Source organism: Ceratotherium simum, chromosome 20, assembly GCF_057802395.1.
Source record: "Ceratotherium simum simum isolate JZ-2026a chromosome 20, ASM5780239v1, whole genome shotgun sequence".
NCBI lineage: Eukaryota > Metazoa > Chordata > Mammalia > Perissodactyla > Rhinocerotidae > Ceratotherium > Ceratotherium simum.
Genome location: NC_141919.1, coordinates 1,616,037 through 1,637,383, shown reverse-complemented (window position 1 = coordinate 1,637,383; position 21,347 = coordinate 1,616,037). Strand labels below are relative to the sequence as shown.

The 21,347-nt window shown below is 36.0% G+C and overlaps 1 protein-coding gene across 5 annotated transcripts in view; it reads left to right on the top strand.

Moving 5' to 3' along the window:
• The window catches only part of ERCC6L2 (ERCC excision repair 6 like 2), a 137,114-nt gene that overhangs the window by 16,399 nt on the left and 99,368 nt on the right, over positions 1-21,347 (top strand). The window contains exon 3 of one of the 5 annotated variants that reach the window (XM_004440816.3): positions 2,978-3,097. The exons of 1 other annotated variant lie outside the window; for it this stretch is intronic. In XM_004440816.3, coding sequence (XP_004440873.1) covers positions 2,978-3,097 — 120 coding nt within the window. Of the gene's footprint in view, positions 1-2,977; positions 3,098-10,310; positions 10,411-21,347 lie in introns of those variants that run through there. 3 more of the 5 variants (XM_087444283.1, XM_087444285.1, XM_087444284.1) reach the window with 3 other exon arrangements.

Sequence of the window (21,347 nt, the reverse complement as noted above, 5' to 3'; positions counted from 1 at the left end):
ACCTCACATGTCAACTTGGGTAAATATTTCCTGTGTACTTTAAATGAAACTATGTTTTGCAGTAGTGTACAGTGTTCTATCAAATGCTTATTAGGTCAAGTTTGCTAACCATGTTATTCAAATATTCTGTATCTTTACTGATTATTTTGTTTATTTGTTCCTACAGAGTTATTTCAAAATCTACTGTTGTGCTTATGCATTTGTCTACTTCTTTTGTTTCAGTAAATTTTTCTCTCTTTATTTAACAATCTACACTTTTTAAATAACTTCCAAGTGAATTAATTTTTTTGTTTGTTTTTTTTTCAGAAGATTGGCTGTGCTAACATCTGTTGTCAATCTTCCTCTTTTTCTTTTTTCTCCTCAAAATCCTAGTACATATTTGTGTATCATAGTTGTAGGGTTGTAGCTCTTCTATGTGGGGTGCCGCCTCAGCATGGCTTGATCAGCGGTGAGTAGGTCTGTCCACAGGATCTGAACCAGGGAACCCCCAGCCAGCAAAGTGAACGCGCGAACTTAACCGCTTCACCACTGGGCTGGCCCATAATTTTTTTTATCAATATCAAGTTAAAGTGTACCTCTTTAATTTAGTAATGCTTTTTGCCTCAGAGTCTTCTTTATCTGGTATTGATATAGCTATATCAAGTTTCTTTTGGTTTTTGTTTGCATAGTCTATATTTCCTCATTTTTTTACTTACAACTTTCTCTATCCCTTGTTTTAGATGTTTTTCATATAAATGGTAGATATATTTTATGTGCGTAACAACCTTTGTCTTTTAAGTAGAGCATTTAGTCCATTTCCATGTAATGTGCCTTCTAATATATTTGGATTTAGCTTACTGTTTTACTATTTCCTTTTTATTTGTTGCGTGTCATCTATGTTCATTTTCATTCTCTTTTTTGGATAGGTAATCTCATATTATTGTATTACCCTTCTCTTAATAGGTTAGTAATTACACATTGTTGTATTTTTCTTCTAGTGGTTACCCCAGAGATTATAACAGACATCCTTGACTTATCAAAATCTAATATAAATCACTACTTTTATTTCCTCCTGGAAAGCACAAGGACCTCAGAAATTGTAACTACACTGTGCCCTTTCTGACTCATATACATTTGTTGTCTTATCTTTTAATTCTTTTGTTATATATTTGTTGTCATATCTTTTAATTCTTTTGTTATTTGATCCCAACAAGACATTTTATATTTGTTTCATAATGTCAACATACATTTATATTTTCTATGTATTTATCATTTTTGTTCCTCTTAATTTTTTCCTGCATCACTGAGCTATACAGGATCATTCTCCTTGTGCCTGAAAACATCCTTTAGTTATTTTCTTTAGTGTGGCTCTTTAGATGATGAATTTGCTTAGTTTTTTTTTGTCTGAAAATCTTTTCATCTTCATTCTTGGATGATATTTTCACTGGATATAAAACTAGATCGCTATTATTTTCTTCAACACTTTGAAAATATTGTGCTATTGTAATGTCTTCCATTGTTTTTGCTGCCAGGTCAGCTATTTGTCTAAAGATGTTGCTTTTTTTGTAGCTAATCTGTTGTTTTCTTCCTCTGGCTGCTTTTAAGATTTTTTTTGTTTGTTTCAAGTTTTGAAGAGTTCTTCTATGAAGCACCTACTTGTGGATTATTTATTTATTTATTTGTTTATTTATTTTTGGCTTGATGTTCTTAATGGCTCTGGAGTATATGGCTTCACTTTTTTTTTTTTTTGGTAAGGAAGATTAGCCCTGAGCTAACATCTGTTGCCAATCCTCCTCTTTTTGTTAAGGAAGATTGGCCCTGGGCTAGCATTTGTGCCCATCTTCCTCTACTTTTTATATGTGGGACGCCTGCCACAGCATGGCTTGATAAGCGGTGCATAGGTCTGCGCCCAGGATCCAAACCCGCGAACCCTGGGCTGCCAAAGCAGAGTGTGTGAACTTAACCACTATGCCACCGGACCGGCCCCTTGACTTTTTTTTAAATCAGTTTTTAAAAGTTTTCAGCCTTTATGTCTTCAGATACTTCTGCACCATTCTTTTTCTTCTGTCATTCAAGATTCAGATTGTAGGTATTCACACCTGTGTTCAATACAGTATTTTTTTTTTGATAGTTTTTCTAATTCTCTTATATTTTTTTTCTTTAGGTTTTAATATTTATATATTTTATTTTTCTAAAGTAATAATCAGTTCTTTTCCCCCATATGGATATCTCATATACTTTTTCCCCAATCTTTAAAACAACTCTGCCGATACTATTTTTGCTATTTTCAGTTATTCAAAGAGGTTAACTAAGTTGCCCAGGTTCACATAGCTGCCAAACAACTAAGGCTGAAATTTGAACCAAAGTCCAGTTGATTAAATATTTCTTGCTCTTAATTATATGAGGTTTATTTCCTTTTATCTATGTCTCTTTGTAGTTCTCAGTTGATATTTGGAGAATAGCTGTTATTCAAATTGGTGTGTACATTGATGAATTGTCTTAGTCTATCTTAAAATAACATTCTGTCATTCCATCTATATTTTTTGGGTAAACAGAAGTACAGAAATTTATGAGCCAAATATTACCCCCTTAAGGAGTTTATTTTCTGCAAGGAAAAAGAAATGTACACAGTTTGTTCTAATAGAGGATATAAAGAAAGAGTTTCCATCGATAGAAACAAGTAAGAAGGTAATGTCCCACCTGATGAAATCAACAAAGAATTCATTGAGTAGGTAGAACTTATCACAGAAGAAATGGCAATGTGAGAATTTTTTTTTTACTTTATTCAAGGGTAACATGTATATTATACATTGGTTCATTAATCCAAATAAAGAAAACCAATAATAGTGTTTCAAGTTACGTTCTCCCCTAGCTAATCTATTTGTACATACTCAAATTGTCACTAATTATGTAGTCAGTCATGTAAGCAGTAAAATTTTGTCCATCATGATACATTCATTATACATAGTGATTGAAAAAGTTGTGGGATTTTTTCCAGGTTATTTCATTTTTGGCTGCAGTTTTGCGTAAAAAGGGAACTCGTGAGGATATTGAAAATAACATGCCAGAGTTTTTACTAAGAAGTATGAAAAAGGAACCCCCTTCTACAGCAAAAAAGGTAAGATATCTAGAAATATACAACTCATGAAGCTAGTATTGCAAAAGTATATAGAAACTTTTAAACGTCACACATTATAGTATAAACTTAAAACATAAGAATTTAAAGACTATTAAAATATTTGTTTTATAGACCTAATTTTTGAAGGATTATCAATTTCATCCTCTAGTTAAATGTGATTGACTCTCAAATGGCAAATATAATTTCAGCTTGAATTTTTTGGGGGTTTTCAAGTCTTTTGCTTGGCTGGTTTACATGATTTACTTTGATTAATTTGTTAAATTTTTATGAATGTCTATGCAAAGTTAATTGAAGTGCATTACATTGTTTTTTATTTATGTGAGAATGAAAAAGAGACAGTTGTAGATATTGGTAACAAAGGTGTGTCATTGATAAAGTTGCTTAGCAGACTAATTACATCCCAAAAATATGAAACAAATTCTTCCTATACAAGGAACATTAAAGTTGGAATCAGAAAGGCTAAGGTCTAGGCTTGTCTCTGTCTCTGCACATGGGACTGTGAATGCTATTCATGTGCATGCTTCAGCTTTCTCCTTTGTAAATGTGTGTTTATAAATATCTTGTACATGATTCGTATAAAAAATGAGATTTCTAATAAAATAATGAATTAAAAAAAATTGTACTGTACTTAGGTGTCTGACTTGTATATTGTCCTCAGCATCCAGGAAACTGGATAGAAATAAAGAGGAAGTGATTTTATAAAATTTTTATTACATTATGGTGATGAACCACTTTCCACAAATTTTAAAACAGAGCCTTATATATAAGATTGCTGAGAAGTCAAAGTTTACTCTTGTCTATCATTAGGGACATTTCAGTGCAAACTTTTGAGAAGTATTGGCTTAAAGTATTATAATTATTATTACTTTAAATTTCTTATTATTTTTAATATCATAAATAATCCTGAGTGTCAAATTCAATTTGATCCTAAAAAAGCATTATGATTCTTAATGTGTTTTAAGTCTTCAAGAGTTCAAGTACTGTTTTTAGCCTCGTTTTCAATTATTTGGTTCTTTTCTTTTCTTTTCTTTTCTTTTTTCTTTTTTATTTATTTATTTATTTTTAATTTTTTGTTTATTGCAGTAACATTGGTTTATAACATTGTAAAAATTTCAGGTGTACATCATTGTACTTCTATTTCTGCATAGATTACATCATGTTCACCACCAAAATACTAATTACAACCCATCACCACACACATGTACTGAACTATCCCTTTCACCCTCCTCCCTCCCCCCTTCCCCTCTGGTAACCACCAATCCAATCTCTGTCCCTATGTGTTTGTTTATTGTTGTTATTATCTACTACTTAATGAAGGAAATCATATGGTATTTGACCTTCTCCCTCTGACTTATTTCACTTTGCATTATACCCTCAATGTCCATTCATGTTGTCACAAATGGCTGGATTTCATCGTTTCTTATGGCTGAGTAGTATTCCATTGTGTATATATACCACAGCTTCTTTATCCATTCGTCCCCTGATGGGTACTTAGGTTGCTTCCAAGTCTTGGCTATTGTGAATAACGCTGCAATGAACACAGGGGTGCATGTACCTTTGCAAATTGGTGTTTTCAAGTTCTTTGGATAAATACCCAACAGTGGAATAGCTGGATCATATGGTAGTTCTATCCTTGATTTTTTGAGGAATCTCCATACTGTTTTCCATAGTGGCTGGACCAGTTTGCACTCCCACCAGCAGTGTATGAGAGTTCCCTTCTCTCCACATCCTCTCCAACACATGTTGTTTCCTGTCTTGTTAATTATAGCCATTCTGACGGGCGTCAGGTGATATCTCATTGTAGTTTTGATTTGCATTTCCCTGATAGTTAGTGATTTTGAACATCTTTTCATGTGTCTGTTGGCCATCTGTATATCTTCTTTGGAGAAATGTCTGTTCAGGTCTTTTGCCCATTTTTTAATTGGGTTGGTAGTTTTTTTGTTGTTGAGATGCATGAGTTCTTTATATATTTTGGAGATTAAGCCCTTATCAGATGTATGGTTTGCAAATATCTTCTCCCAATTGTTAGGTTGTCTTTTCGTTTTGTTGATGGTTTCCTTTGCTGTGCAGAAGCTTTTTAGTTTGATGTAGTCCCATTTGTTTATTTTTTCTATTGTTTCTCTTGCCCAGTCAGATGTGGTGTTTGAAAAGATGTTGCTAAGACCGATGTCGAAGAGCGTACTGCCTATGTTTTCTTCTAGAAGTTTCCTAGTTTCAGGTCTTACATTCAAGTCTTTAATCCATTTGGAGTTAATTTTTGTGTATGGTGTAAGGTAAGGGTCTACTTTCATTTTTTTTGCATGTGGCTATCCAGTTTTCCCAACACCATTTGTTGAAGAGACTTTCTTTTCCCCATTGTATGTTCTTGGCTCTTTTGTCAAAGATTAGCTGTCCATAGACGTGTGGGTTTATTTCTGGGCTTTCGATTCTATTCCATTGATCTGTGTGTCTGTTTTTGTGCCAGTACCATGCTGTTTTGGTTACTGTAGCTTTGTAGTATATTTTGAAATCAGGGAGTGTGATACCTCCAGCTTTGTTCTTTTTTCTCAGGATTCCTTTAGCTATTCGGGGTCTTTTGTTGTTCCATATAAATTTTAGGATTCTTTGTTCTATTTCTGTGAAAAATGTTGTTGGAACTTTGATAGGGATTGCATTGAATCTATAGATGGCTTTAGGAAGTATGGACATCTTAACTATGTTAATTCTTCCAATCCAAGAGCACGGAATATCTTTCCATTTCTTTGTGTCTTCTTCAATTTCTTTCAGAAATGTTTTATAGTTTTCTGTGTACAGATCTTTCACCTCTTTGGTTAAGTTTATTCCTAGGTATTTTATTCTTTTTGTTGCAATTGTAAATGGGATGCTATTCTTAATTTTTCTTTCTGCTACTTCATTGTTAGTGTACAGAAATGCAGCTGATTTTTGTATGTTGATTTTGTATCCTGCAACTTTACCATATTCGTTTATTACTTCTAAAAGTTTTCTGGTGGATTCTTTAGGGTTTTCTATATATAAAATTATGTCATCTGCAAATAGTGACAGTTTCACTTCTTCCTTTCCAATTTGGATCCCTTTTATTTCTTTCTCTTGCCTGATTGCTCTGGCTAGGACTTCCAATACTATGTTAAATAGGAGTGGTGACAGTGGGCATCCTTGTCTGGTTCCTGTTCTTAGAGGGATAGCTTTCAGTTTTTCACCATTGAGGATGATATTAGCTGTGGGTTTCTCATATATGGTCTTTATTATGTTGAGGTACTTTCCTTCTATACCCATTTTATTCAGAGTTTTTATCATAAATGGATGCTGTATCTTGTCAAATGCTTTCTCTGCATCTATTGAGATGATCATGTGATTTTTGTTCTTCATTTTATTAATGTGGTGTATTACGTTGATTGATTTGCGAATGTTAAACCATCCCTGCATCCCTGGAATAAATCCCACTTGATCATGGTGTATAATCTTTTTAACGTATCGTTGTATGCGATTTGCTAGTATTTTGTTGAGGATTTTCGCATCGATGTTCATCAGTGATATTGGCCTGTAATTTTCTTTTTTTGTGTTGTCCTTGTCTGGTTTTGGCATGAGGGTAATGTCAGCTTCGTAGAATGAGTTAGGGAGCTTCCCCCACTCCTCAATTTTTTGGAAGAGTTTGAGAAGGATAGGTATTAAGTCTTCTTTGAATGTTTGGTAGAATTCACCAGGGAAGCCGTCTGGTCCTGGAGTTTTATTTTTGGGGAGGTTTGTGATTACTGTTTCGATCTCCTTACTGGTGATTGGTCTATTCAAATTCTCTACTTCTTCTTGATCCAGTTTTGGAAGGTTGTATGATTCTAAGAATTTATCCATTTCTTCCAGATTGTCAAATTGGTTGGCATATAGCTTTTCATAGTATTCTCTTATAATCTTTTGTATTTCTGAGGTGTCTGTTGTAACCTCTCCTCTTTCATTTCTGATTTTGCTTATTTGTGCCTTCTCTCTTTTTTTCTTGGTGAGTCTAGCTAAAGGTTTGTCAATTTTGTTGATCTTTTCAAAGAACCAGCCCTTGGTTTTATTAATTTTTTCTATTGTTTTTTTGGTCTCTATTTCATTTATTTCTGCTCTGATTTTTATTATTTCCCTTCTTCTACTGATTTTGGGCTTTGTTTGTTCTTCTTTTTCCAGTTTCTTTAGGTGCATTGTTAGATTGTTTATTTGAGATTTTTCTTGTTTGTTGAGATAGGCCTGTATTGCTATAAACTTTCCTCTTAGAACCGCTTTTGCTGTATCCCATAAATTCTGGCATGTCGTATTTTCATTTTCATTTGTCTCCAGGTATTTTTTGATTTCTTCTTTGATTTCTTCATTAACCCAGTCGTTGTTCAGTAGCATTTTGTTTAATCTCCATGTATTTGTGGCTTTTCTGATTTTCTTCCTATAGTTGATTTCTAGTTTCATACCGTTGTGGTCAGAAAAAGATGCTTGGTATTATTTCAATCTTCTTAAATTTATGGAGACTTGTTTTGTGGCCTAATATGTGATCAATCCTGGAGAATGTTCCATGTGCATTTGAAAAGAACGTGTATTCTTCGGTTTTTGGATGGAATGCTCTGTATATATCTACTAGGTCCATCTGTTCTAGTGTGTCGTTTAAGGCCAATGTTTCCTTATTGATCTTCTGTTTGGATGATCTATCCGTTGGTGTAAGTGGAGTGTTACAGTCCCCTACTATTATTGTGTTACTGTCTATTTCTGTTTTTATGTCTGTTAATAATTGCTTTATATATTTAGGTGCACCTACATTGGGTGCGTAGATATTTACAAGTGTTACATCCTCTTGTTGGATTGTTCCCTTGATCATTATGTAATGCCCTTCTTTGTCTCTTTTACAGTTTTTGTTTTAAAGTCTATTTTGTCTGATATGAGTACTGCTACCCCAGCTTTCTTTTCATTGCCATTTGCGTGGAGTATCTTTTTCCATCCCTTCACTTTCAGTTTGTGAGTGTCTTTAGGTCTGAAATGTGTCTCTTGTATGCAGCATATATATGGGTCTTGTTTTTTTATCCAGTCAGCCACCCTATGCCTTTTAATTGGAGCATTTAGTCCATTGACGTTTAAAGTAGCTATTGATAAGTATGTACTTACTGCCATTTTTTAACTTTTTTTTTTTTTCTCAGTGTTTTAGTAGTCCTTCTCTGTTCCTTACTTCTCCTATACAGAATTGATGGTCACTTTAGTTTGACCACTGCCTGAAAGCTGTACTCTTTAACTCCCCTCCTCCCTCCTTTTATGTTTTTAATATCATATCTCACCTCTTTTTTGTGCATTTGTATCCATTACGTTCTAATCATGGAAATAGATAATTTTTCCTATTTGTGGTCTTCTCTTTTCCCCTTAAATCAGTCCCTTTAACATTTCTTGTAGCACTGGTTTCTTGGTGACAAACTCCTTTAATTTTTGCTTATCTGGGAAAATTTTGATCTCTCCTTCCATTTTGAATGATAACCTTGCTGGGTAGAGTATTCTTGGCTGTAAGTTTTTTCCTTTTAGCACTTTAAATATATCGTGCCATTCTCTTCTAGCCTGTAAGGTTTCTGCTGAGAAGTCAGCTGATAGCCTTATGGGGTGTCCTTTGTATGTAACTTGACATTCTCTTGCGGCTTTTAGGATTCTCTCTTTATCTTTAATTCTGGACATTTTGATTATGATGTGTCTTGGTGTGGGCCTCTTTGGGTTTATCTTGTTTGGGGCTCTCTGTGCTTCCTGTACCTGGATGTCTGTTTCCTTCCTTAGGTTAGGGAAGTTTTCATCTATTATTTCTTGAAATAGATTCTCTGCCCACTTGTCTCGCTCTTCTCCTTCCGGGACACCTATAACACGGATGTTAGTGCCCTTGATGTTGTCCCAGAGGTCCCTTAGACTGTCCTCACTCTTTTTAATTCTTTTCTCTTTTACCTGTTCACCTTGGGTAATTTCTTCTATTCTTTCTTCCAGCTCACAGATCCGTTCTTCTGTATCCTCTACTCTGCTTTTGAGTCCCTCTAATGAATTTTTCATTTCCAGTATTGTATTCTTCATTTCTGATTGGTTCTTTTTTATATCTTCCATTTCTTTGTTGACATTCTCACTGAGTTCATCTATTCTTCTCCCCAGATCAGTGAGCATCCTTAACACTCTTAGTTTGAACTCTCTGTTGGGTAGGTTGCTCATTTCTGTTTCACTTAGTTCCTTTTCTGGGGTTTTGTCCTGTTCCCTTACTTGGAATGTATTCTTTTGCCTCCTCATTTTGCCTGTTTCCCTGTGCTTGTGTCTGCATATTAGGTAGGTCAGCTACGTCTCCTGCTCTTGGATAGGTGACCTTATGTAAGTGATGCCTTAGGAGGCTTCCAGTGTGCTTCCCTCAGTTCTCAATGTTCCAGGGATGGCCCCTATGTGGACTACGTGTGTCCTTCTATTGTGGCCTGTTAGCTCTCCCTGCAGGCGCCCAGGGAGGCTGAGTTATGCTCCTGGCCAGCTGTTGTAATGCTCAGCTGCTTGTAGTTGTTGTGGGCCCTTCAGTCTCTTTATCAGTTGTGGGGAGCCCCAGCACAGTTGGCTGCAAGTTCTAATACCACATTTGTGTTGCAGTATTTCTTTTAAGTGAGTAGGCCCCCAGCATGGCAGGTTGTTAGGCTCAGGGCCTTACAATTGCTGCAAGCATCTAGCCTATTATGTCTCTTGTCAGCTCTCTGAGGATTGCAGCTGGGAGGGGCTGGCCTCAGGCACAGGAGCACCCAATTGTTTCAGGGTTTGGAAGGTGGGGCGAACCTCCTATGTGGGTCTTTGAGAAGCACAAGTCTTCTGCAGCTGACAAGCCCTGTTGCCCACAGGTCCACACACACAGTCGACACAGTCCTGCCCCGTGTGAGCGCCCCGACCTCCCCACGCGGACCCAGTCTCTCCACGGCGGGAGCCCCACACACTCCGCCACCGCCCCACACTCTCCACCCACTCCTTGTGCACACCCTGCCCCGCTCAAGTCGGCTCAGTTGCCAGGCTGCAGAGAATCCAGTCACCAATCTATGCAGGCCCACACGTTGCCTGAGGGCTTGTTGTTGGGTGGGGCCAGTCTCTAGGGTGGGCTGCCTGCCCTGGCTGAGCTGGATTAAATCGGTGCTCTAGCGGGTGAAGCAGACCCTGGGCTAGCAGGCCTCAGGGAGAACTCTAATGGCGTCTGTGTCAGCACGCCCACACCGGGCCACAACAGTGGCCGCCGCCAATGTCCCAGTCCCTGGAGAGGTCTCACCCCTCACTGAGATGCACTCAGGGCCTATTAGGTGAGTCTCTTGTCACCAAAGCACTGTGCACCTTTCTTTCTGGTGATTTTAGGATGCTTTCTGGAATGGGTGAGTTTGTGCGCGGGCCCTTTAAGAGCCAGTTTTAGTTTCTTTGTGAACCGGGTTTTCTGGGGGTGCTCCCCAATGTTTTAGTAGCAGGCAAAGTCAGATATTATGCCGCTGGTGTCGATTGTGCTGGGTCCACAAAATGCCCCCAGCGGGGGCGCTCCCCGGCTCAGGACCCCGCGCCTCCAGGGAGGGTGCGTACCTGTGAGCTGCTCCCGGAGGCCGTGAAGCTGGCGGCTTGTGAAGGCGGTGTTTTTCCTCTCCGGAAGGGAGTCTCTGCCTCTTCTACCCCAGTTATGATTGTCCGTTGTTGCAGGAGTTTCTCTTATCCAGTTTTCAGTTCTGTCTCAGGGGTAATTTTTCCACGAGTAGTTGTAAATTGGCTGTGTCCACGGGAGGAGGTGAGTTCAGAGTCTGCCTACGCCGCCATCTTGACTCCACCTCTCCAATTATTTGGTTCTAAATATCAGTGCAGAGCTTATAGATGTCTGTCACTTGTGATAATTAGCAGACAGGGGACAGAGAAAAAAGAAGGAAAAGTAATACTTTAAATATTTAAAAATATTTAAAGATATTTAATATTTCAGAAAGTACAAGAATGGGAGAAGAGAGCAGAAAGTAAAGAAAGATAGTCACTTGATGATGTGATGAAATGTGCCAGTAGCTATCTTAATTGACACTGATGCCTCTCTTTCTCTCTTTTTCTCTTTCTTTCTCTCTCTCTCATATATGTACACACACACACATATGTATATTCCTTGCCATAATATACATTGCTATTTTTCTGCCTCCTTCAGTTGAATTCTTAATTCATTTATTTTCAGTCTTTTTGTATTCTAATAAATTTCATTAAACCTATAAATGTTTCTTTGAATACTACTTTGGCTGCATTCTATAGTTTTTTGATAGGTAGTCTTTTCATTCTTATTTTCTATATTATCTGTGACACCAGTTTTTGTTCTCTTTTACCCAAGTAATATTTAAAGTGAAGTTTTAAAATTTTCAAGTGAATAAATATAATAGGGAGGTGGAGGAGTGATGGAAAGGCTTAGCCTTTGTTGTTGACTTGTAGTTTCATTGCATCGGATAATATAGCCTTGATATTTTCTTTGTGATTAAATCTGTGGTGAAGTATTTTTAATGCTGTGATGTGTCTTGGTTATTTTAAAATGTTCATGAATATCGTGCTTTCTTATTATGGCCACATAGTTCTATATACTTCTATTTAATCAACCTTGTTAATTATATTGTTAAAATTCTTAATACTGTTTTTATAGTCTATTTGAGCAATTGGATCCTGAGAGAAACATTAAATTTTCCTGCTATGTCTTTAAACTTTGTCATTTCTTCTTGTGTTTGTACCAATTTTTGCTTAACAACTTCAATTAATTGTTTTAAAAATTTTGTATGCTGGTATATTGCTCTCATACTGGATTGATAATTTATCTGTGTGTAGAATTCTAAATCAAAAATTTTCTCTTAAAACTTGACCAAAATCATTTTATTGTCTTCTGTTACTCCATATTGCAGATGAGGGTCCAATGCTGAACTGACTTTTCCTTGGAAAGAAAATTTTCTTTTTGTTTGCAGGTGTTCAGGACTTTTTCTTTAAGGCTGAAATTCAGAAATTTCCTCAGCCCCAAAACTCACTGTATAATTCTTCTAAATAAGCTCTCTTGCTTTAGAAAAAGTATACGTAGTACTGTCTGCAGGGGAAGTGGAGTACTGATGCTAGAATCAGCTTCTCTGAAGCAGATGATTGGCATGATGTTCGTCTTTAATTGATTATTCTGCCATTCCTTTTCATTGTTTTCTTAGTTTCTTTTTCTGCCAGTGTATAGAAACACAGCTGATTGTTGTATATTGATTTTGTGCCCTGCAACTTTACTGAATTTGTTTATTAGTTCTAACAGTTTTTTGATGGTGTCTCCAGGGTTCTCTACATATAATATTGTGTCATCTGCAAACAGAGATAGTTTTTCTTCCTTCATTCAATTTGAATGCCTTTTATTTCTTTTTCTTACTAAATTGTTCTGGCTAGGACTTCCAGTACTATGTTGAATAAAAGTGGCAAGAATGGGCCTCTTTGTCTTGTTCCTGATCTTAGAACTTTTCACTGTTGAGTATGATATTAACTGTGGGATTGTCACATATGGCCTTTATTCTGTTGAGGTACATTCCCTCTATACCCAATTTGTTGAGAGTTTTTATCATTAAAGGATGTTGGATTTTGTCAAATGCCTTTTTTTGTATCTACTGAGATGATTGTATGATTTTTATCCTTCATTTTTTTAATGCCATATATCACATTTATTGATTTGCATATGTTGAACCATCCTTGCATCCCTGGAATAAATCCCACTTAGTCGTGGTGTATGATCCTTTTAATGTACTGTTGAATTCTATTTATTAATATTTTGTTGAGGATTTTTGCATCTGTGTTCATCAGGGATATTGGCCTGTAATTTTCTTCTCTCTGATGTCTTTGTTTTTGGTATCAGGGTGATGCTGGCCTTGTAAAATGAGTTTGGAGGTTGCTCTTCTGTTGTTTAGAAGAGTTTGAGAAGGATTGGCGTTACTTCTTTAACTGTGTGGTAGAATTCACCAGTGAAGTCATGTGGTCCTGGACTTTTTTTTGTTGGGAAGTTTTGGTTACTGATTCAATCTCTTTACTAGTAATTTGTCTTGTTTAGATTTTCTGTTTCTTCATGATTCAGTCTTGGCAGGTTGAATGTTTCTAGGAGTTTATCCATTTCTTCTAGCTTATTTAATTTTTTGGTGTGTAATTATGTAGAGTAACTTCTTATGATCCTTTGTATTTCTGTGTTATCAGTTGTAATGTTTCTTAATTTCTATTTGTCTTCTCTATTTTTTCTTAGTCTAGCTAAAGGTTTGTCAATTTTGTTTATCTTTTCAGAAAGCCAGCTCTTAGTTTCATTGATCTTTTCTATTGTTTTTCTAGTCTCTATTTCATTATTTCCACTCTGATCTTTGTTATTTCCTTCCTTCTACTAACTTTGGATTTCGTTTGTTCTTCATTTTCTAGTTTCTTGAGGTGTAAAGCTAGGTTGTTTATTTGAGATCTTTCCTTTTTCTTAATGTAGGCATTTATCACTATAAACCTCCCTCTTAGAATTGCTTTTGCTACATCCCATAAGTTTTGGTATGTTGTATTTCCACTTCCATTTGTCTCAAGATATTTTTTGATTTCCCTTTTAATTTCTTCTTTGATCCATTGGTTGTTCAGGAGCATATTGTTTAATCTCCATATATTTGTGTATTTTTCAGTTTTCCTCTGGTGATTGATTTCTGGTTTCATACCATTGTGGTCAGAAAAGATGTTTAATATGATTTCAGTCTTCTTAAATTTATTAAGACTTGTTTTGTGGCCTAACATATGATCTATCTGTTATGAGAGGTTCGGGGATTCAATCGGAGACGTAAAAGACACTTTCCACTCCAAACAAATGGACTGAAGGTATATTTTATTATATAGAGGATAGTAAAGGTGACAGTCTGCAAACAGATCCAAATAGGTCAAATATTAAGAGGGAAAAAACATCAGCCCAACTGGAAAGGGAAAACACCCACATCGGCTGAAGAGAAATGACACAAATCAACCGGAAAGAGAAACACCAGGTTGACCGAAAAGAGAACAGATCAGATCAATTACTTCATATCAAATCAATTACTTCACATCAAATCAAAAACTCACAATATCCACGCCCCACTGCCAGGAGAGTCCTGTCAATCGACGCGGCTGGGCAAGGATCACACGTCCTGGGCAAGGTGTCCCTTCCACAGGTGGAACTCTCACCAGGTCTCAGCTTCCAGCAGTTTATATAAGCAGTAATTTTCAGAGTAAGCAACTACAGAGTTTGCAGAGCAAGCATTTAGTGTTCCCATGCACAAAATGGTTATCAGTGGCGTACGTGCACTGAGCCCCCTGGCTAACGTCCCAGCCCAGTAGTTGTGTACGTGCATTGTTCTCTTTGGTTATCGTCCCAGCCCGGCACAGATGGCCAGTCCATCCCGTGCTACGACGCTCCAAGAGCCTTGAAATGTTACAACTTGCAACTCTCTCCGTGGGGGAAAGGCCAGTTCCCGGGAAAAGGCCGGTTCCCACCACACAGAAAGCAGCTTTGTATTTCTTTTTGTGCTGGTGGCTGTAGGTCAATGGAGTGGCCAAACATGGCTGTACTCATGTCAAGACACTATCCTAGAGAATGTTCCCTATGCACTTGAGAATAATATGTCTTCTACTGCTGTTGGTTGGAATGTTCTGTATATGTCTGTTAGGTCCATCTGATCTAATGTGTAGCTTAAGTCCAGTGATTCCTTATTGATTTTCTGTCTGGATGATCTATCCATTGCTGAAAGTGGGATATTGAAGTTCCCTATTCATTTTCTCCCTTCAGATCTGTTAATGTTTTGCTTTATATGATTAGGTGTTCTGATGTTGGGTGCATAAATATTTACAATTGTTACATTCTCTTGATGAATTGACCCCTCTATCATGATCTAATGACCATCTCTATCTCTTGTTACAGTGTTTGGCTTAAAGTCTATTTTGTCTAATATAAGTATAGCTAGCCCTGTTTTCTTTTAGTTGCCATTTGCATGGAATATCTTTTTCCATCCATTCACTTTTGGTCTGTATGTGTCCTTAAAGCTGAATTGAGTCTCTTGTAAGTGACATATGGTCGGGTCTTATTTTTTAATCCATTAAGCCACTCTCTGTCTTTTGATTGGAGAATTTAATCCATTTACGTTTAAAGTACCATTTCTTTTCATGACCCAGTCTTTCCAACTGCCTCTGGTCTGTTGAGTTTTTTGTTGTTGCTGTTTTGTTTTGATTGTTGTTGTCATTTTTAGATTTCTTCTAGGAAAATCACTGTGGTGTTTTTATTTTTTGGTGGGGTGGGGGAGTTTTCTCTTACATAACTATAGAATGGATTACTCAGTTCTTCAAGTATGTTCTTCAAGCAGTTCTCATATGCCCTTGCACTGTTCTGATCATCTGGTAGTGCCCCTTCCATGCGTTTTATCACTATTATGGATATATTTTTATATTTGTTCTTTTGTCTCATTGGCATCAATAAATACAGGTATTTAGTCAATCATTGGAACTGGAATTTCATAAAGAAAGTTTTTAATGGCATTACCAGTGACATCCTACAGTATTTACCAGAAGTAAATCCAAACAAAAATTATAATTTTGTGTGATGGAATGCTTTTTTTTTTTTTTTTTTTGTGAGGAAGATCAGCCCTGAGCTAACATCCGTGTTAATCCTCCTCCTTTTGCTGAGGAAGACCGGCTCTAAGCTAACATCTATTGCCAATCCTCCTCCTTTTTTTCCCCAAAGCCCCAGTAGATAGTTGTATGTCATAGTTGCACATCCTTCTAGTTGCTGTATGTGCGACACGGCCTCAGCATGGCCAGACAAGCGGTGCGTCGGTGTGCGCCCGGGATCTGAACCCAGGCTGCCAGTAGCGGAGCACACGCACTTAACCGCTAAGCCACCGGGCCGGCCCATGATGGAATTCTTAAAAGATAAATTTGTATTGGTCCATTTAAAACTTTGTGCATTTTTAAAAGACAGTCTATGGAATAACTAGAGAAGAAGTAAATTTCTTTATATTTATTATACTAATGCAAGAATTGAATCCTGAGAAATTAATGTTGGAACTCCTTGAAAAAATCCTTTTAATGACTTGAATGTTACAAATTAAGGAGAGGTGGGTTTGAGGTATGTATGTGTGATATGATACATCTCATATACATTTAAAAATTTTTCAATTGTGACTAAACCATCTAAGAATGCATGAAACAGGTGTTTTCTGCCGAGAATAAATTCCTAAAGGAAAAGATACAAATTATGCATTTCAAATATTAATTCTTGGAATGGTTCTTTAGATTTAGGCTGTTAATATTGGAATTCAGTCTTTATGAAAATGAATCAAAGTAAATTCTTTTTAAAATATTACTATCTTGTATGGTAAAACTTTAGAGATTCTATGTAAAATTCATAGTCAATATTAATGCAGAGAAGGAGCATTTTTCTAGCAATCATAATATGAGCATCAGAAGCAATTTCCATGGTGATTGAGCAAATGTATTTTTCCAGTATTTTATTTACTATACACTATTTCCTTAGTTGCTAATATGTACTGAGAGGACTATCTTGCAAATGGTGCTACTGTGTACATCCTTATGCATATGTCTTGGCAACTTTTGCCATTATCACTGTAGGATAAATTCTTGGCACTGGAATTGTACAGTATGTGGTACTGAAATTATGGGTATGTACATATTACATTTTGATAGCTGTAGTCAGATTGCACTTTTAAGAGCTTGTGCCTATTTGTGTTCTCATCAGTAGTGTATAAAAGTGTCTGTTTCCCACCTTTTCATCTACTCTAGGGATTAACAAACATCAATTTATGCCAGTCTGAGACATTAGAAAAATTATATCTTGCTTTGATTGGCATTTTTAAAATTATGAGTGAGGTTGAGTATCTTTTAAGAATTTTTAAACACATTTTTAATGGTTTGCCCATTTTTAAATCAAGTTCTAGTTTTTAATCATATTTCTTGATTAATGGTCCCTAATCATATATTCTAGATATTAATCTTTTGTCCATTATATATTTTGCAAATATTTCTTTCCCATTTTTTTAAGAGTCAGCTTTTGATCTTTTAATTATATTTTTAAAAATTTTAGGTAGTTAAATACATGTATATAGCTTCTGGGTTTTATGTCTGCCTAGAAAAGTCTTTTGTACGCGAAGATTGTAAATAAGTTTACCCATGATTCTTTTATAATGTATATGATTTTATTTCATACCTTTACATCTTTGTTTCAGCTAGAATTAATTTTGCTATAAGGAGTGATTGAGTAATCCAGCTTTATTTTTGCCCCAGATAGTTAGCCAGTTATCTTAATGTCATTTGTTAGATAAGCCCACTTTTCCACAATGATTTGAAAGGTCACTTTTGGGTAAAATTAAACTCATTTATATGTTTGGGTCTATTTCTAGGCACATTCTTCTGTCCTTTTGATTTAGGTGTTCATTTCTCTTCCAGTGCTAAACAGCTTTAATTATTTTAGCTTCATAATATATTTTAATATTTGGTAGGACTAATTTCTCCTTACATTTTCTCAATTTTCTCCTAAAAACCTATTGATATTTTAGTTGGCATTACATTGAATGTATCAGTTTATATAGGGAGTATGAACATCATTAGAGTTTAAATACTGCATATCCAAGAGTAGTTGCATCATTTGCTTAAATTTTATTTCATGCCCCTCAGAGTTTCTAGTTTTCTTCATATGACCTTGTTTCTTGTTCATTAACTAGGTATTCTTTCTTTTTGGTTGCTATTACAAATGGAATTTTTAAAATTTTCTACCTGGTCCTATTGTATGTGAAAATGTGGTTTTATATTAAAACCACATATGTATTTTTTTGGCTTTGTTTTTTAGGTATAATTGGCATACAACATTATATTAGTTTCAGATGTACAACATAATGATTTGATATTTGTGTATGTTGTGAAATGATCACCACAATAAGTCTAGTTAACATCTGTCACCCTACATAGTTACGAAAATTTTTTCCTTGTAATGATGACTTTTAAGATCTTTTCTCTTAACAACTCTCAAATATGCAATACAGTTTTATTAACTATAGTTGCCATGCTGTACATTACATTCCCATGACTTATTTATTTTATAACTGTACATTACATCCTCATGACTTATTTATTTTATAACTGGAAGTTTGTCCCTTTTGATCCCCTTCACCCATTGTGCCCCCCACCCCTAGCAACCACCAATTTGTTCTCTGTATCTATGAGCTTGGTCTTTTTTGTTTGTTTGTTTGTTTTGTTTTTTAGATTCCACATATAAGTGAGATCATATGGTATTTGTCTTTATCTACCTGACTTATTTCATTTAACATAATGCCCTCAAGGTCCATCCACGTTGTTGCAAATGGCAACATTTCATTCTTTTTTGTGGCTGCATAGTATTCCATTTTGTATATATATTTCACATCTTCTTTATCCATTCTTCCATTGATGGATGCTTAGGTTGTTTTCATATCATATCTTGACTATTGTAAATAATGTTGCAGTGAACATGGGGGTGCATATATCTTTCTGAATGAGTGTTTTCGTTCTCTTTGGATAAATACCCAGAAGTGGAATTGCTGGATCATATGGTAGTCCTATTTTTAATTTTTTGAGGAACTTCCATAAAGTTTTCCATAGTGGCTGCACCAATTTACATTCCTACTGACAATGCATGAGAGTTCCCTTGTCTCCACATCCTCGCCAATGCTTGTTATTTCCTCTCTTTTTGCTAATAGCCATTCTAACAGGTGTGAGGTGATGTCTCATTGTGGTTTTGATTTGTAGTTGCATGATGATTAATGATGTTGAGCATCTTTTCAAGTGCCCGTTGGCCATCTGTATATCTTCTTTGGAAAAAATGACTGTTCAGATCCTCTGCCCATTTTTAATCAGATTGTTTCGTTTTTTTTTTTTGCTATTGAATTTTATGAGTTTTTTAGATATTTTGGATATTAGCCACTTATCCGACATATGATTTGCAAATATTTTCTCCCATTCAGCAGGTTACCTTTTCCTTTTGTTGATGATTTCCTTTGCTGTACAGAAGCTTTTTAGTTTGGTGTAGTCCCACTTGTTTATTTTTGCTTTTGGAGTCAGATACAAAAAATCATTTCTTCTAGGAGTCTTATGGTTTCAGGTCTTATGTTCAAGTCTTTAATCCACTTTGAGTCAATTTTTGTGTATGGCACAAAATTGTAGTCCAGTTTCGTGGTTTTGCAGTGAATTTACTATTTATTGAAGAGACTGTCCTTTTCCCATTGTATATTCTTGCCTCTTTTGTCATAAATTAATTGACCATATGTGCGTGGGTTTATTTCTGGGCTCTCTATTCTGTTCTGTTGATCTGTGTATCTGGGTTTTTTTTTTTTGTGAGGAAGACCAGCCCTGAGCTAACATCTGATGCCAATTCTCCTCTTTTTGCTGAGGAAGATTGGCTCTGGGCTAACATCCGTGCCCATCTTCTTCTACTTTAAATGGAATGCTGCCACAGCATGGCTTGACAGGTGGTGCGTTGGTCTGTGCCAGGGATCCGAACCTGCAAACCCTGGGCCACCGAAGCGGAGCGTGTGAACTTAACCGCTACAGCACTGGGCTGGCTCCTCTGTGTGTCTGTTTTTATGCCAAAAACATACCGTTTTTATTGCTATAGCTTTGTAATATAGTTTGAAATCAGGGAGTGTGATGCCTCCAGCTTTGTTGTTCTTTCTCAAGATTATATTGGCTCTTTGAGGTCTTTTGTGGTTCCATACAAATTTTAGGATTGTTTGATGTATTCTGTGAAAAATGCCATTGGAATTTTGATAGGGATTGCACTGAATCTGTAGATTGCTTTCAGTAGTATAGACGTTTTAACAATTCCTCCAATCCATGACCATGGAATATCTTTCCGTTTATTTATATTGTCTTCAGTTTCTTTCATCAGTGTCTTATAGTTTTCAGTTACAGGTCTTTCACCTCCTTGGTTAAATTTATTCCTAGGTATTTTTCTTTTTGATGCAGTCTTAAATAGGATTATTTTCTTAATTTCTCTTTCTGATAGTTTATTATTAGTATGTAGAAATGTACAGATTTTTGTATATTGATTTATCCTGCAACTTTACTGAGTTTATTCTAACAGTTTTTGGTGGAGTCTTTAGGGTTTTCAATATATAATATCATGTCATGTGCAAACAGTGACAGTTTTCCTTCTTCTTTTCCAATTTGGATGCCTTTTATTTCTTTTTCTTGCCTAATTGCTATGGCTAGGACTTCCAATAATATGTTGAATAAAAGAGGTGAGAGTGGGCATTGTTGTCTTGTTCCTGATCTTAGAGGAAAAGTTTTCAGCTTTTACCACTGAGTATGATGAGTTAGCTGTGGGCTTGTCATATATGGCCTTTATTATGTTGAGATATGTTCCCTCTATACCCACTTTGTTGAGAATTTTTATCATAAATGGATGTTGAATTCTATCATATGCTTTTTCTGCATTTTTTGAGGTGATCATATGATTTTTATTCTTGATTTTATTAATGTGGTGTATCATGAGCTTGATTTGCAGATGTTGAACCATCCTTGTGTCCTGGAATAAACCCCACTTGATCATGGTGTAATATGATCCTTTTAATTTTTTTTTTTATTGTGAGGAACATCAGCCCTGAGCTAACATCCGATGCCAATCCTTCTCTTTTTGCCGAGGAAGATTGGCCCTGGGCTAACATCTGTGCCCATCTTCCTCTACTTTTTATGGGACACCACCACAGCATGGCTTGACAAGCTGTGTTGGTGCATACCCGGGATCCGAACCTGTGAACCCAGGCCAGTGCAGCGGAGCACGCGCACTTAACCACTACACCACCGGGCCAGCCCCGTAATATGATCCTTTTAATGTATTATTGAATTTGTTTTGCTAATATTCTATTGAGGATTTTTGCATATATATTCATCAAGGATATTGGCCTGTAATTTTCTTTTCTTGTAGTATCCTTATCTGGTTTTGGTATCGGTAATGCTGGCCTCTTAAAATGAATTTGGAAGCATACTCTCCTTTTCTACTTTTTTGGAAGAGTTTGAGAAGGATTGGTGTTAATTATTCTTTGAATATTTAGTAGAATTTACCAGTGAAGCCATCTGGTCCTGGACTTTTTTTTTATTGTGATGTTTTTGATTACTGAGTCTGTCTCCTTCATAGGAATCGATCTATTCAGCTTTTCTATTTCTTCTTAATTCAGTCTTGAAAGGTTCTATGTTTCTA